We start from the raw sequence: 17585 nt of genomic DNA, 5'->3' as shown, positions 1-17585 counted from the left end.
TGAACATAGTATAATTTAGTTGAAGATATACGTAGTTGAAAATATAATAGTTATAATTGCTCCTGTTTTGTTTGGTATTGTACGGTTGCAACTGTACATTGTGAGTGTCCATTTTTTTTTTTTTCGCCTTAATCGGGTGATTCAAATACTTGGTTACTACTAGAGTTGGAACTGCAGTCAATTAAGGTTTACGACAGTTGATCTATCTTATGCAATTTAAATTATAGCTGTTGGGATTCAAATGCACTGATTCAAGTATCGTATTTTGATTTTGCATATTGTTAGAACTTTTATCTCAGTAGTCACCATGTAAAACTACTAAATAGTCCCTTAAAAGTACATATAATTATATAAACATTTATAATTTGTCTCGTATTTGATATACCGTGAGAGTATTGTATGGATGTTGTTATCGGATTCAAAACTTTATAAAAGCCAGTTGGGACATGATTGATTGTTGTTTTGCTCAGTAGAATATAACCTAATAAATTGAATAAATTTCCGTATAAATTAGCAATTTAGTAGTTTGGTTTTTTTTTTTTTTTTTTTTTTTTTTTTTTTTTTTTTTTTTTTTTTTTTTAATCTTTTCTTGCTTTTAGTTTCAAATCCAAAAATATAGGATCGGTGTAATATGTCAATTCTTCTCATTCGAATTTTGCAAGTTGAACAATTGCCCCAAATTTAGTAACGGTGTTGTTATAAAATGTTTACGACGAAACTACAAAGCATCTACACTTATATTAACATAGCATTAATCAAAGGAAGCAATGGAAACAAATTAAGTCAAACTAACTAAGCAACAAATAAGTTTAAAAATGCCATCTATAGGTCAACTATACATATTTTCATATTAATATCAGCACTGGGTACTGATTGTCTCTAAAGCAAAGAGTTTGATGGTTGGTACCTAAGAACCCAAGTTAAGAGTCTAGTTGCTCCATGCTTCCAGTTTATTTTAAAAAAAAAAAGAAGAAAGAACTTCAAATACTACCCCTGTAGTTTCACACTTTCTCACTTTAGTATCCTATGATTTAAAGTGCAATAATTTGGTACCCTATGGTTTTATTTTTCTCTTTTTATTATTCATTCCACTAATTTTTTTTTCAATTAATCAGTGACAAAATTAAAACTAAAGGGTGCTAAAATAAATATTCGATAAACCTAATAGGATATCTGAAGTTTTTTTTGTATATAATTTAACAAAATATTAACGGAAGAGCTGACGAAAAGAGAAAAATGAAATTACAGGGTACTAACATGATACAATTTAAACTATAGGGTACTAAAGTGAGAAAGTACAAAACTATAGGAGTGGTATTTGAAGTTTATCCAAAATAAACGAAGCAGCAGATAATATGCTATTTTTCTCTCAAAAAAGTCCCTGCTCTCTCTCTCTCTCTCTCTCTCCATATTTCACACACACACACACACACACAATGCAGGTCCCCAAGATCTCCCCTGATTTGTCGTTGTAACTCCTGAAAAAGTTTAAGACAACGACTTATCAACCCACCTAACGGCGGTGTGCAAGGACATGCATGTACCCTGCATGCTATTTGCATTTGTACCGGCAAATATATATTGAGGCTTACTTATTAGCAATTGTTTGTTTCTCCCAGTTGAAATTGACTTTTGGTGAACTAAATTAAATTTAAGTGCAAAATATATATATCTTTTTTACTATATATTGGATAGAAAATTGATGACTTTAGATTTATAGTTAATTTACTTTCGTATTTGTTTTACCGAAAGTTTTTCACACGAATACATAAAAGAGTAGAAAATTACAATAATTGATTTTTTTATTATTAATTTTTTTTATATATTTTTCTTTCACGTACATCTCAGGCAAAGTCAATCACGAGGTTTTAAAATAGTGGAGTTATGGATGAATTTTATTTACAATGTACCAAACAACAAATGTAGGTATTACTGAAGAGTTCAGTGCCCAGCACAAATCCACATAAGCTCAAGAATGTGACGGATTTAATAAAGCTTATTCAATTAACCTAAAAACTTAAGTCTATTAAGTAGACCACTAGTTTATAAACCATTTATCCTCTTATTAATTATCTGATGTAGGATTATTTAAATATAAACTCTTAACTTTTCACCCTTTTCAGGTGTGAACCAATCAACTCTTCATTGAACTAGCTTATTCTTTTTACTCTCTAAGCATTACATCGAGCCGCTCTTCGGCTCTCATTTCTATGAGTCATTAATTGCAAACTCACTCATCCGAGACCATGCACTTTAATCTGCGCCACTCAGGGGTTGTAGTACCATGCAGTTGACCTGTATCTCTCGAGCGGACTATTTTGAATACAATAACCATTTAAATACACTAACTCATACTTTTTCAGGTCTACTTCTTTTTAGATGCACTAAACCATTGTATTGCGTTCCATGTGTCCTATCTGCAAATCCGTCGTGTTCGTATGAGCCACTAACTTGCATCAAACTGTGCGTTCCATGACTTCTATCCACAAATCCATCATAACTCCTATCAGCAAATCCATTATGTTCGCAAGAGCCACTAACTCAGTTATACCACACTACTTGGACGAGTAATATAGGATCTTCAAAGCATTGGCTCTAATACCTCACTTGGTTGGGAGGTTTGCACCCAATCCAAGCCCACATGAGTCTAAGAATGTAACATATCTACTAAAATACTTTCAGCTTAAAGCTTAAGCCTTTTAGGTCTGAGTTCAGTAGTATATACCATCTTTTTACACTATAGTAAATTATTCGATATGGAACTATTCGTTTTTAAACTTTTAACAAGTATTTACAATCGAAAACAACTTCAGTCCTTTCCACCTATGGTGAAACAAATATGCCGTCCAATGTACTTTTCTCTTAGGCGGCTCCATTTGGACAGCTAGTTGAAAATTTCTACAAAATTTATTTTTGTGGTTTTAACCTAATTGAATTCAAGAATTCAATGGAATCCTATAGAAATTCAATACTACTTAATATGATTGATAACTTTTTTCTTGTTATTTTTAAGCATAAGAGCTAGTTCATAAACTAGTGCAAGTAAGAGTGAGGACCAGTTATTATTTCACGTAAATTTATATTCATATGTGAATTCTTAACACTTTATTTCATAAAGAAGTTATTTCGGTGCACGACTAAGAAAACTCCCTCTACAAGAATAGTTGCCATTTTAGAACTTCTTCAAAAAGCTCCCACAAAACTTTACAAAACCCTCCCATGATAAATTATCCAAGATGTTATATAGATTCACTCTCACTAGAAAGGCCAAGAAAGTTTAAGCCTTTTGCCCTAAAGGGCCACATGAGCTCCAATGAAGATATTCCAGACCCCAAAAAAAAAGGAAAAAAAAAAGGTGATGTTGATAGAGGTGATCACTATCAATGCTTAATTGGTGCTTTGTTATCATAGTGGGGTGTGGTCCATGCTTTGCATATGTGCATATATTAAAGAGTACCATGGCCCACAAAGGTGATCCATAGAGTTGGAATAACACTTTTAGGCTGTGTTTATCCCCCTACTTTTCATAGGTTTTAAGTAGGTTTATACATATATCATGTAGAACGCAGCGGAAATATTGGTTCGTACCTTTTGCGGAAGCGATTCGCGCAACAACGCGATGAGCCCGGATCGTTTAGATTGATTCACGTGTCCTCCGATCGTCCTTGAATGTCTTCTCACGCTCCACGAACTCGCGGTGGATCGAACTACAAACGAGCGCGATCGCAAATCCACCGTGCAAATTCCTCTAGAATAATAGGTCAATGGAGGATGTGGTTTCTCGTTATTATTTTCTTATTCTCTCTCATTTTCCGTTCTTTTCCGTATATTACGTTATGTGGAATCGCCCGCATATTTATAAGGGATTCCAAAATCCTTATGGCGTTAGAGATAAGGCCAAATCGGTTATTAATTGTTATCCTAATATGACTAGGATTTATCTCTAACTAACTTTCCAATTTGAAAGCGAGATTAATTCCAATCCAATTAGATAACATAATATCCGTCGGATCGAACCCGCATATGGGCGTACCCGATTCGATTTAACCGAATGCCAACATATCACATAAATAAGTTTCCTTTTGTTGCATTGGATCTAATGCCTCAGTGACACCCAACTGTGTGTGTAAATTGCTTTTATAGGGTTAATTGCATATTTATTCCTAATAAAAAGCGATGAAATAGCATATTTATTCCTGCAAAGTTTTAGCTATCAAATATATATATTACTTTCTGTTGGTCGACGATCAAATTTAACTCTTCTACCACAAAATAACCAATTTACTCTTGAGAAATATATTTTTAATTTTACTTGGTGTTATTTATCATTTCTAATATTTTTATTCGGATCTTCGTATTATTCTACATTAATTATAAATTATATATCCTAAAAATTATGTTTTACAAGGATATAACGATTCTAATGATGAAAATTTAATAGTCAATTAACATCAGTCAACCTGTAAGGATAAATTTACATATAATAGAGCTTATAGGAATATATTGGATAATTCAAAGTTTTAAGGATGGATTCGTAATTTCAAATCTTTTCAGAGACACGTATGAAATTATCCTTTCTTTTCTTTTCTAAATGGCACAAACCTGTTTAGAGATTAGAAAGATTCAAGGAGAAGATTAATCATCACATTGGGGGTTTAAGTAGAGAGATTCTACTCATTGGTGTGCCCCAACTGGGCTACAAGTGTGTTAATACTGGTGATTGAAACCAGCATTCCCCTTGGAACAAATAAAAAAAATAAAAAAATAAAAAATAAAATAAAAGAATAAAGAAAAGTTATGTGGTTTGGATGGTATCATAATTATGTAGTCAACATCTGGGAGGAGCAAAAGTGGACATCATTTGAGTAACTAAGGAAATAAATTTCATGTTCTTTATAAGGTTATATGATTAATTAGTTAAGATTATTAATCCTTATTAGTGGACCTAAGATGAGCATAAATATTTACATATTTTCTTGTTTCTTTTCATGTACAAAGTCTCTTAGACACTATTATTAGGCTAAATTACATAAAACTACTCTATCAAAATCCGATTTTTCACTTCCTCTCGTGTCATTTAAAAATCTATACTTTGTCCCCTTGTAAAATGAAAAATATTCACAGAGGGGTACGGTGTGAACTGTGATGACAAAATGACTATTTTGCCCCTCACCATTTTCGTCTCCTCCCTCATCTTCCTCATCCGCCGCCTCAACCGGCCGCGGTTCGCGCCTCGATCGACCGCGATTTCTCTCCATTTTCTTTCCCACTTGCTCCCCTTCTCCTCCTGCACCCTCGTCGTCCCTCCATTTCGGCAACAATCCGGAGGAAATCAAGATGGGCGCGGATGGAGAGGTCGGCAAGGGCAACGAGGGCGAAGGCGAGGCGGAGGAGGAGGGCAAGGGGGTGTTTGTGGGCACAGACAGAGTTGTGGGCGAGGGCGAGGTAGTGGAGGAGGGCGAGGCGGCGAGGCGGTGAGGCGGAGGAGGGCGAAGCAACAATAGAGAGGGAGGAGGATATTTTTGGCATAAAAAATATTTTATAACGGAACCCTAACGGATTACTTACGGTATGAAATGAACATTTTTCATTTTATTAGGGGGTAAAGTGTAGATTTTTAAATGACAAGCGGAAAAAATAAAAAATCGAGTTTTGAGAGGAGGGTTTCTATAATTTAGCATTATTATTATTATGTAATATTATAAGAGAGAAAAGTGAAGTATTTAAATTCAAAAATTCTATACATATGAGAGATATTCTTAATAAAAAAATGTCTTTTTGATCGAGCTAGGAACCGGGCATTGCTGGCCCCTTTCTTAAGGCACTTTTTGGTTATCTAGCCCCCTCAATTTTTTTTTTATTATAAATAATCCTAACAAATTTATATGTATATAAATAGCTCTCTCATTACCATGCGAGCATCTAGATAGCATTTTAAAGTTGAATACGGTGATTCAGTCACCGTATTTAAATACGATAATTGGATTACTGTATTCTTTTTTGTATTTTTTTCATCCCTAATTTAAAAAGTTAGATTAATTTTATTAGTGAACACAGCTATTAACTCCATAAAATTATTATTTTGCTCTTTGAAATATACTATCCTATCATCGTCACCAACTTTTTTTAAAATTTTTTCTAAGGTATTTTGACTTTTTTTTTAACTCTTGATAAAAATTCATCTTGAGTATAACCATAACCCGAGATGACTAATAAATACTAATAGTGAAATTATTTTGAATAACGAAAAAAATATACGAGAAGTATTTTTAAAATAATTTTAAAATATAAAATATTTTAAAAATTTTAAAAAATATATAGATAATTATCTCTATTTTTAAATACATAGCTTAAAAAAAAATCAAAATTTCGATCTCTTCATTGGCCACATGGCATATCAATCAACTAAGCTAACATTGATGAGAGAGAGAGAGAGAGAGAGAGAGAGAGAGAGAGATCTATATATATATATCTTATGATACTGCTCATGAGTGAGAAAATATATAGAATGAATTAATGAGGAAGCCACATTAGCCACCTCCACAGTTGAAGCAATGATTGGCCCAATCCCCACCTCATTTATTTCTTTATTTTCTAGTCATCATATACAAGTAATAAAGTGTATACAAAGCCATGGTTAAATGCTATTTATCTACTATGCATTTAAAAAATAGTTAGAACTTTTACATCTCACACTCATTCATTTATTAAGGGTTAACATTTTTTTCACAAAATTTATCAATTTACTTTTTAAAAATATTAAGAACTCAAATGTCACTTTTACTTCTTTTTAAAGTTTAAACACCTCATCAGTGCATATATAACTGTGAGTTTTATATTCTATTTTAGAGTGTTTAAATAGATAGAATTTCTCTCTCTCCAAAGTACTAATTAGGGTTTATGTCACATCATCCCAAGGTAGGGTACATGGGTAATCACTTTTTAGTTTGCATGATCTAGATCTGATGCTCAAACCACTAGTTTCAGAAATAAAAAAAAATAAAATAAAAATGAAAAATATAATTTTAAATTTGGAAAGTATATATGATATTTAATTTATGATATTTAATTTAGAGACTCCTTATAAAACTGTGTTCTTAGATTGCTTTTTATTGAACAATAGTTGGTATCTAGAATGTTCTACAATTTTCTGGACAAGCCATAACAACCCAAAATATCATTTGAATCTACTGAAAAAAAAGTGGAAATAAAAAAGAAAAAACAAAGTAATTAATCCTCTAACACTTAAAATCAAGGAATAAATAATTTTTATGATCTTAGGTTTGATATGAATAGTTAGGTAAACATGGATAAAGATACCTTCACCTATAGGTCATTCTCAAGAAACCCCCTCAATTTTTTTTTTTAATTTTTTTCACAACCATGGCTCTTCATTTATCTTTTTTTTTTAGGCAATTAATTGAGTAATTTTTACCAACTACATTAGAATTCTTATCAAATTTATGAATAATTTTATTAAATTAGTTGAAAATCTATAATAATTTTATTCTTTCACCAACACTAATTGTGGCTTATTCTATATATATTTTTTTTTTTTTGAAAGAAGATAGCTGGCTACCGTTTCATTCAATTAGAAAATGAATTTGACTACACAGTGAGACAACGAGACCTCTATCAGAACTTATTCTATAATTTATAATACTAGAATATTATAAATTTTGAACCAAACCAAACCTAAACACCAGTTGTCGTTTATTCTATAATTTATAAAAAAAAAAAAATTATCCCTCTTGACCTCCCAAACCCATGGACATGATTCGCTCTTTTTTCCTCTCTCTAAATAACTTTAATTAAAAATTGGAAAGAAAAGGAGAATTGGTCTTTTCTTTTTTAGATTTCTTTCCCAGAGCTTCACAAAATGAACAGTTGTGCAGTGGGCCCTTCTAATCATTCTCTAATTCTCTAGTCTTTTTCCTCCCTATTATCTCTCTCTCTATCTTTACTCTTCCTTCACCCACCACTTCCCATCCATTGTGATTAATAAAAATTATTTTTATTATATTTTTCTTTCAAATAAAAATATATAATTGATTTGATACTGATAATGTGATATAAATATGACAGCGTCAACTTCCTTCACATTGAACTCAACATTCTCTGTGACACCAAAAAAAAAAAAAAAAAAAAAAATTGTGTGGGTATACCATTAACCTATTGGCCATTTTGAAAAATGGCCCCTCAACTTTATTTATTTATTTTTTTTTATTGGAGCTCTATTAACTTCCAACCTATTAATTTAAGTTTCCTTAACTTATTAAGTTAAAATTTATAGTATCTCCATCTATAGTCCCACGTTTAATAAAGTAGAAAGATAAAAAGCACTTCATTATAAATGATGGACGCACTAAATCTAATATCCGGGTTTAATCTAACGAATTATCAGGTTCGATATTGGGTGATTCTATTGGGAAGCGGATTGCTACAATTTTTTTTTTTTTAAATCTAATAATTTTATTAATTATTATTTGTTAGTTATTCAAATTTTATTTATTGAAAAATAATCTTTAATTTAGCTTATAAAAATCGCTCAATTGCAAAAAAAAAAAAAAAAAAAAGATATAAAACCAAAAAAAAGTTGATGGGGTCATTTTACCTATCTATAGGTGAGGGAATCTTTTACCAAAACAAATAAAACCAAAAAATAAAGAAACACTGTTTGAGAAAACAAAAAAAAAAAAGAAAAAGAAAAGAAAAAGAAATGTAACTCTCTTTACAAAGAGACCACTTCACCTTGTAAAATGACTTGATCAAATTTAAGGATCAAAGCTTTTAGAATCAAAAAGGAAATATATATATAACAGCAACAAATTAGCAAGTAAATGGTGGAAGTTTTTTAAAAAATAATAATAATACCAAGTTCAGAAATCGGCCTCGGAGATGCTCTCGAGGTGCGGCCGCCACACGCCGCGTCGCCGACGCCTTCTCCGACAGTATCTCCGACAGATACCTCTCGTTCACCACCACCACCATCTTATCATTGTTTCTGCTTGCAGTACTACTACTATTATTATTACTACTATTACTGCTGTTGTTGCTACTGCGGCCGCTATTATTATTAATATTATTATTAGAATTACGATAAATATTATTATAATTATTATTATTGTTGTTATTTTTCTCTGCTTCTTTTTTCCTCCTCCTGCGCTTTTCTGACGATGACGATGACGATGACGATGACGATGAGGAGGACGATGCCACGGGCATGAGGAAGTAGATTTTCCCGCGCTGCAGCTCGGCGGAGGGGGGGAGGATCATCATCGCCTGATCGGTGGAGGAGGAGGAGGAGGAGGGAGGGTGCGGGGCGGGGCAATCTGCGCCGTCCACGTGGCAGGCCGGCGGGGGGCGGCGCAGGACGTGCTTGGGGTGGGCCCGCATAATCTCGGCGGCGCTCACCGTGCCGCTGATCTCCTCCACGCGCCCGTTCGCGTGCACTATGCGGACCACGTCCAGCGCCCCGCACGGGAGTATGCATGCGATGCAGCACCGTATCGTCTCCTTCATATCCTCTCTCTCTCTCTCTTTCTCTCTCTCTCTCTCTCTCTCTATCCCTTTCTCACTCTAGCACTCGGTGAGAGGGTATTGAGAGCTTCGGGAAAGGAACGGGGCGGCGTGGGGGGTGGTTTTATCACGGGTAAAATGTACGAGTGGTCCTCGTACTATCCACAAATCACAGTTTTTGTCCTTGTACTTTTAAATTTAGCACTTCAGTCCCTGAACTTTCGTGCGTGCATAGATTAGTCCCTATGTTTCTTTAAAAAGACTTTTTTTGCATTTGGCCCCCTCAAAAAAATTATTTTTACAAATAGCCCCACTAATTTTATAGTTGTAATTTTGGCCCTATTCACGCCACGCAGGCACCACGTAAGCGCCACGCGAACAGTAGTGAAGGGTGTGGAATAAGATGAATATGGTAATCCATTCACCGTGTCTAGATGCGGTGAATCATTCACCGCGTCGAGTGTATTATATTACTTGAATATAAGGTGAATATAACCACTAAATACGGTGAACTAACACGATGAATGGTTCACTGTGTTCAACTTACTTTTCAGCCCTCGCTTTGCTCGCGTAACGCTGACATGACGCTTGTGTAGCAGGGATAGGACCAAAATTATAATTATAAAATTAAGGGGGCTAATTGTGAAAAAATTTTTTTTGAGGGGGCCAAAATGCAAAAAAGCCCTTTTTAAAATGAGTCAATTGCTTATACATTCTTGAGAAGTTTTCGACTTTCTTATTTATCTCTCTTAGAAGGTTAATATTAAAAATAAAATATTTTTTAAGATTTCAATTTTTTTCAAATATATATACCCCTAAAGTTAAATTATGTTAGCGAACTGTTAGGAACCCTTTCAAATATACATTCTTCTATAATCTCTAACTTTTCTTATTTGTTTTTAAGTTAGGGACAAAAGAAATATTTTGACTTTTCGTTTTTTCAAATATACCTTTCTACTGTCACCATCTTTCTTAATAGCTCTTTAAGTTAGGGACAAGATAGGTATTTTCGCTATTTTTAACTATATACGGTAGAAATTTAACTCAAGTTTATACCGAGATGACTTAACGAGTATTAACAGCAAGAGTATTTTGAATAACAGTGAAATACGAATGGTATATTTGAAACAAAAAAAGTAAGAATAAATAAAATATTTTAAAAATTTTGAGGGGTATATAAGTAATTATATTTTTTTTAAAAAATAAGTTAACTTATGTCTTAAAGTCAAAGTATGCTTAACTAACTCAAATCAAATAAATTGAAATAATAAAATTAAAATTTTGAAAGATTTCATAACCAAATTAAAATCGTTCATAAGAGGAGTTTTGTAGTTTTTTATCTTTACTTTATTATTAGAGGGTGTCTAGGGGAAAAAAATAAAATGAGTATATTGTCAACATGATGTCCCCAAATAATAAAATTATTCCCTTTGAATTGATATGTCCTATCATGATCAATAAAAAAAAAATTTTATTTTACTTTTCTCTTAAATAGAGAGATATGATTGACTTTTTACTGATGATGTGGTGTAAGTGTAATGCAGTAGACTTCGTCATAGGGTACATTACTGACACACGGACCCCACACATGTGGGTCCCACGGTGCTTCTCCCAGTAAAGCTATTGCCTACACCTGGTGTATCCATACACATCATGCACCACGACGAATATTCAATAATATAATATTTGAAATACAAATATGATACTATAGATGTGTCTTTGAACTATTTAAAACGTTTATACATAAGAAAATAAATATATTTTGAAAATCTATTACTTATGCATATGAGTATTTTTAAAAATCAATGATAGAAAAAGAGTCAGCATTTGATTTATAAAATAAATATGTTTGAGAGTTACTACTTAAAGTATGTTGGCTTTTTAATATTTGATAAAAATGTACAGAGACCCAATCAACCACAGTATATTTCGAAATAGCCCACCCAATTGTGTTTTTTTTATTGAGCCCCCAAAAATTTAAAAAAATTTATCAATTTTATTAGAAATTTTACTAAATTTTAATGTCTTTACTAATTTTTTAGGTAAAAAAATAGGACAAATAATGGTTAACAGTTCATAGAGCTATGGAAATTGACAAATTTTTAATTTAACTAAGTATAAAAACTTAAATAAAATTAATTAAAAGTTGTCACACGGAAAGAATAATCGAGAAGGTCATTTTAGCAAAGACTATAGTTGAGGGGTCTCCATACATTTCTGTTTTAATATTTAAAACACCTCTTTCAAGCGCAAGTGGTAAAGAGCTTGTTGAGTCTTTTTTGGCCAAAACGAACCAATTATGGTTCGAAACACGTGGCCGGTTCCAGGTGGTCGTGCCAAGTAAGCTCGGAGGGTGACGCCGCACCGGCCGTACGGCAGGGCGACACGTGTCGAGATGTAAGTGGGCCACGTGGAACCTCCATGTGCGGGGGCCGCGAGGGAGCCGGGGCTCGTCGGGGTTGTGGTCACGTCGATGCCGCGCAGGTGCGACGGAGCCGAGCTCGGCTCGGGTGGACGTGGCCGATCCCAATTGGGCGGGTCCACGTCCAGGGAGGAGAGAGGAGGGAAGTTGTTCGGTGGACCCAATGTATCCGTACATCCTATCCGCTGCTCCGTAGAATGTATTAATAAATAAAATAAATACCCCTTTGTGATTTAACTTTTTTTCACTTTGGTACCCTGTGGTTTAAAGTGTATCAAGTTAGTACCCTGTGGTTTCGCACTTTCTCACTTTAGTACCCTTTCGTTTAAAGTGTATCAAGTTAGCACCCTATGGTTTAATATTTCATTAAGAGAAAAATAAAACCATAGGGTACTAATTTGATACAAAAATAAAACCAAAGAGTACTAATTTAATATAAAAATAAAATCACAGAGTACTAGCTTGATACACTTTAAACCACAGGATACTAAAATGAAAAAGTGTGAAACCATATGATACTAACTTGATACACTTTAAACAACAGGGTACTAAAATGAAAAATGCGAAACCACAAGGAGGTTTTTGAAGTTTTCTCTAAAATAAAATCGGAGATATATAGAAATATACTTCCATAATTTTTGGCGAAACAATAGAAAATATACATCATAACTGTCTGGAACATGATATTAATATAATTTATTTTTTATATTTTTTCACTGCACATAACACAATTTCGCTGCAATTCCAAACAGAACTAGTAATAGTAGGTAAAAATATATAGTGTTAATTTTATACATGCCCTTTCTCCAATCTTGAATTATATAGATAAACCTATAAAAATGTCAATATCAAAAATACCTTTATAATTTAGAAAAACTATCATAAATATCCAAATTGATAATAACTTATTAAAAAACTAAATAAAATTTACATTTTGCCCATCATCCATTATCTATACCTTTTTAATTAACATAAACATTATTTTGTTTGAAAATATTATAAATACAATTAAATGTATACCAAATCAAAAATTGATTAACTGCAGCAAACTACACTATACATATAGTAAATTAGAAAATCACATTAATTTAGACTAAGAAAAAAATAGATTCACAAAAAAGTATAATATATTTATAGTTTCAGCTAATTGTTCATTATGATAAACAGGAGACCCATATAATATTGATAAAAAAAATAAGTACAAAAAAAAAAATCATAAATTGAATCATAGACAAAAATCGAGTTATTTTTTTGATAAATTTAAATTTATTAGTCCTACATGATACTAATTATTTATAGTTAAATATAACTAGGGATAAATTAGTTCAAAATTTTCTAGCAATGTGGTGGAGGACATTTTCGATATAATTTATTAATTTATAGAAAAAAATGATATTAAAAATTTTGAAAGGGTATTCATGATATTTTATAGGGGCATGTTTGAAATTGCCCCAAGAATGCGAGACTTATCTCAACTATTACTCAGTTTGATCTACCTATCTAACTTTCTAGCATTTTACTTTTAGGTCTCGCTTAGTATAATTGCAATTTTTTAAAAATTAATTATATATAATTTGATGTATTGGAAGCTTTTTTTTTTACTTCTTTTGTTGTTACAATTTGTTAGCTTATATTGCAATCAATCAAGTAGTAGATAACATTTTGCTTAAAAAAATTTGAAAGAAAAAAAATTATTTTTAAATTTTATTTTTTGTTGTCAAGTAAAAATTTTGGATATACAAAGATCTATCTTTCTATATACCAAACGAGGCTTCACTATCTAACTTTTTAATTGTTTTATTTAAGCCAGGTAATTACTCTTTAAGTTTAAAATTTGAATATATCGTTTATATTTTTGGGCTGAATTAACTTTTTTTTATGTAATATATAGGTATAGAAAGACATATGAGCATGCAGTCCCAAACATTTTTATTCCAACCAAGAAGGAACTTTGCAGTCGCTCGGAACCAAACCTCCAGGCATCCGAATCCATTAGAGATGCACCCGCTCCCACTTTTGGGCGTTCGGACAGAACCTGATTTCATCGTAACTATGCCCAGTCACATGCAGTCAACCCATACCTCTGCGCCCGAATCTTTTGTGAGTCACTGTGCACATGTCACTACTACAGTCAAATCACCGCTAACCCTAATCGGGATTGCTACAATAAACTCCAGGTTGCTACAATAAAAAAGAAATTATTTTCTAATGTACTTTCTCATCATGTGTAATGCAACCAATCCTCAACAAAATCTTAATTAGTAAACCACTATATACATGAAATGTGTCAGTAGTTTTCTTTCTTGCATTTTACTGTTAATCTATTAAAGGTGCCTTGAAATTTGGTTATCGATTTTGATTTTGGACCCTTGATTCGTCTATAGTTTTATGGTGTGATAGATTTTTTGAAAAAAAAAATTGTGAAAAAAAAATGGATGTTGATGGTGGGATCGGATCCAAAACCAATTAAGAAGTTTCTTTTTTTAATTTTGCCCTAGAGGCAGTACATCGATTGATTGTACTTAGAAACATTGTATTTCATTTTCTGCATAGTGAAGTTCTCTCCTTTCTCGCTTGTATGTAGTTTTTTTCTGTAAAGAATTTTCACGTAAATCTATGTATTCATTTTATTCTCTATTTGTGGTTTGTCTGCTAAGATAGTGCAAGTAACTAATCCCTTGGTGGAAGAACTAATAATGCGAAATGTGGTCCTTTGACTTGGCCAAATTAAAAAACCCCTCTCCCTGGCAACATGAGAATTTATATATCCTTCAAGGCAAGTCATTTTTCTTCAAGATAAGTGATTCAATGTCCAAAACAATCTATGGATTCTCTTAATTAGCTTATGCACTTCATGTATGAAAAGTTCTCCTGACTATGTTGGGGATATTTCATTGAATCCATCATTTACCATACTGTTTGTTTTTCCTTTTCCTTTTTGCCCTTTTCCCCTTTTATATCAAGGTCTATAGCCGGTAAATTCTACAACTTGACTAATTTAGTAGTTAAAGCAATGCTATATGTACATCTATAATATATGTGTAAATCTTACATTTTTGTCTCTAAAGAGGCTAAAATTACATATCTTATGAGCTAAAATATTTAGGCTGTAGATATCCTTAGTGTAGGATGTTCGCATGTAGCGTTTTTCTTTGCTGTTATTTGTCATAGGAAGTGATCTACCTTGTTTGGTTGTCAACTAATCACAACTAACTCAGTGTTCACATCAATCACATTGCATGCTTTTTGACAAGTTTGAGCTTATCTTTGGTACATTCACATCAATTTTTTTTTTTTTTTTTTAACAATCTTGTAAGAAATTGATTAATTGCATGCCATCTTGCATGATTAATTGATGCATGTATTATAAGATGTCCTTATCCATTGTCATTCATTGATTGGTCCCTTCTATTTGATATCTCTTTTAGTTAGTCCTAGCTTGAAAATTATGATGGTAGACACATCATCCTCCATCGCTTTAATGCTTTATAGAATTTAGAAAATTGTAAAAGACTTCAGAGGTTTTTGTTAATATAATGATTAAAATCTTATTTTACAATAGATGAATTTTTTAGAGACAAACAGTTATTCCACACTTTTCTCCTTAAATACCTACAATAATTGTGAGAATTGTTAAAGTAGTATTAGATACTTGTCTGAATATTAATCGGACAATTAGCCACCTAAACTTACCCAATCCTAACAAAATAGCTAGCAATTAACTTCATGCTGAACTTAGGTTACTAATGTTTCAAACCCAAAATATCTTCTTTTTTTTAAAAAAAATTTCTTCTTTATGTTACCAACCTTAAAATTCACATCATTCTCAACTAACATTCAATCTATGCAGTGCCCCTTTTGAATGCAAGCATACCTTTGCAGCACATGGTTTGGATAATCTCAAACATCCCTATCAAGCCCCACTCACAAAAGATATTCCCCTCCCAATTTCCTCTACAGGAGAGATCTAGTGATAGATATGTAACTACTCCCTACAATGCTTTTAAGTTTCCACATTATAAGCAAATGATATACATATTGATTATATTCTCCATCTCTATAAGTGTGTTCTCTCTCTTTCCTGGAATTTAAGTGTCAAACTCAATCCACCACTAACATCTCCTCAAAACCCATCTGGCACACATGAAATAGACACTGCTACTTGTCTAATTTTTTTGGATCCTGAATTGACAGTTTGTGATTTATAGTTGACTAAATATTTCACTTATGTCCAAATAGCTAAATAGAAAGCAAAATGCTACTTCCACATCGATCCACTGTTTTTCCTTTTCTTATTTTTTATTTTTTTTTTCAAAATCTACTATGCATACATATATTACAATTCTTTATCCAGGGATTTAAAAAACACCTTTTAGATTTTACTATATTTTAGAAAAATAATAAGACTAGTCAAGGAAAAGGTTGGCTCTCTTGGATGTTTATGTTTTAAAATATATGTCCAAAAGAGAATATTTTTGTAGTTGCTCTTAGTTTAATATTATTCATTTTGGCTACCAATTAAAAGTACATAATAAATTATACCATTTTTTTCTTTGGAATAAATGGAATAGATGATATAGCCTCCAAACAATTGAAAAGAATTAATTATCATCCATTTGTTCCCTTTTTTGGCATTAAGATTGTTATATATATATATATATATATATATATATATATATATATATATATATGTGTGTGTGTGTGTGTGTGTGTACGTGTGCGTGTGTTTCAAGAGTACTGTACTTATATATTGTCGATATGCTGCTTTAAAATCAATATCAAAGCTTTAAAATTTAATTTTTTTGATAGATTTTACAAAGGCCTAGAATGTTGCATTATGTGAAGCCATGTTCCTAGCTGATTCCTCGATCAAATGTCAAATTTTTTAGGTTGTTGAGTGTTGAGTTACGAAGCCAAATTAGTTGGTTCGGATGCCTAAGCTTGTTTCGGAGTGCATACTGAAGTAGGTGTTACTTTCTGGGCTAGCACTCCGACTCTGAAGCCAAAATTTTGGGCTCCGAAGCTTGACATTTAGAAAAATATCCAGTTCCGAAGCCCAATATTTTGGCTTCGGAGTCTGAGGCTATAACATACTTTTTAAGTTGGTTCGACTCCAACTTGATTTAATCTTGTGTTTCAAAATTATGGATGTTCTAGGATAATCTTCGAGAGAATTTTTAAATGGAGATCGATGGCTAGATGTGGCTCAGAAAGCTCGGTTGGATAACGGTGATCTATTCCTATTTGTATTGGTTTTCGGGGTTTTATAAACCTTCTAAGCCATATTTAGGATTTGAAAGCTTTTCGTTGTAAAAATAGTTGAGAGATAAAAAATAGAATAGTCCTGAGAAAGAGTTTTTCTTTATCCAATCTGCTCCTTATACTTTGTGCCGTGAATTAATGAAATGACACATTAAGAAGGTCTTGCCCATGGACGTAGATCGATACATCGTTAGACGAATCACGTAAATTTCTTGTGTTCTCTATTTTTATTATTTAGGATGGTCATTAACTATACTTCTATAACTTTCTCCTCTCCTCTTCTCTCTCCTCTTCTCTCTCCCTTCTTATCTTTTTTTTTTTTTTTTTTTTTTTTTTTTTTTTTTTTTTTTTTTTTTTTTCTAACCTAAGATCCTAGCTAGCT

At 32.3% G+C, this 17585-nt stretch overlaps 1 protein-coding gene across 1 annotated transcript; it reads right to left on the bottom strand.

Annotated features, from left to right (window-relative positions):
* LOC109717581 (diacylglycerol kinase A-like) lies at positions 8610-10139 on the bottom strand. The gene is given in 2 exon segments (XM_020243427.1): positions 8610-8934; positions 8936-10139. Coding segments are annotated over 2 exon segments (642 nt in total). The 5' UTR covers positions 9523-10139; the 3' UTR covers positions 8610-8879.

The sequence above is a fragment of the Ananas comosus genome, linkage group 11 (genome assembly GCF_001540865.1).
Source record: "Ananas comosus cultivar F153 linkage group 11, ASM154086v1, whole genome shotgun sequence".
Classification (NCBI taxonomy): Eukaryota; Viridiplantae; Streptophyta; class Magnoliopsida; order Poales; family Bromeliaceae; genus Ananas; species Ananas comosus.
The sequence above is the reverse complement of the archived record's forward strand: the minus strand, read 5'-3'. Positions and strand labels throughout refer to the sequence as shown.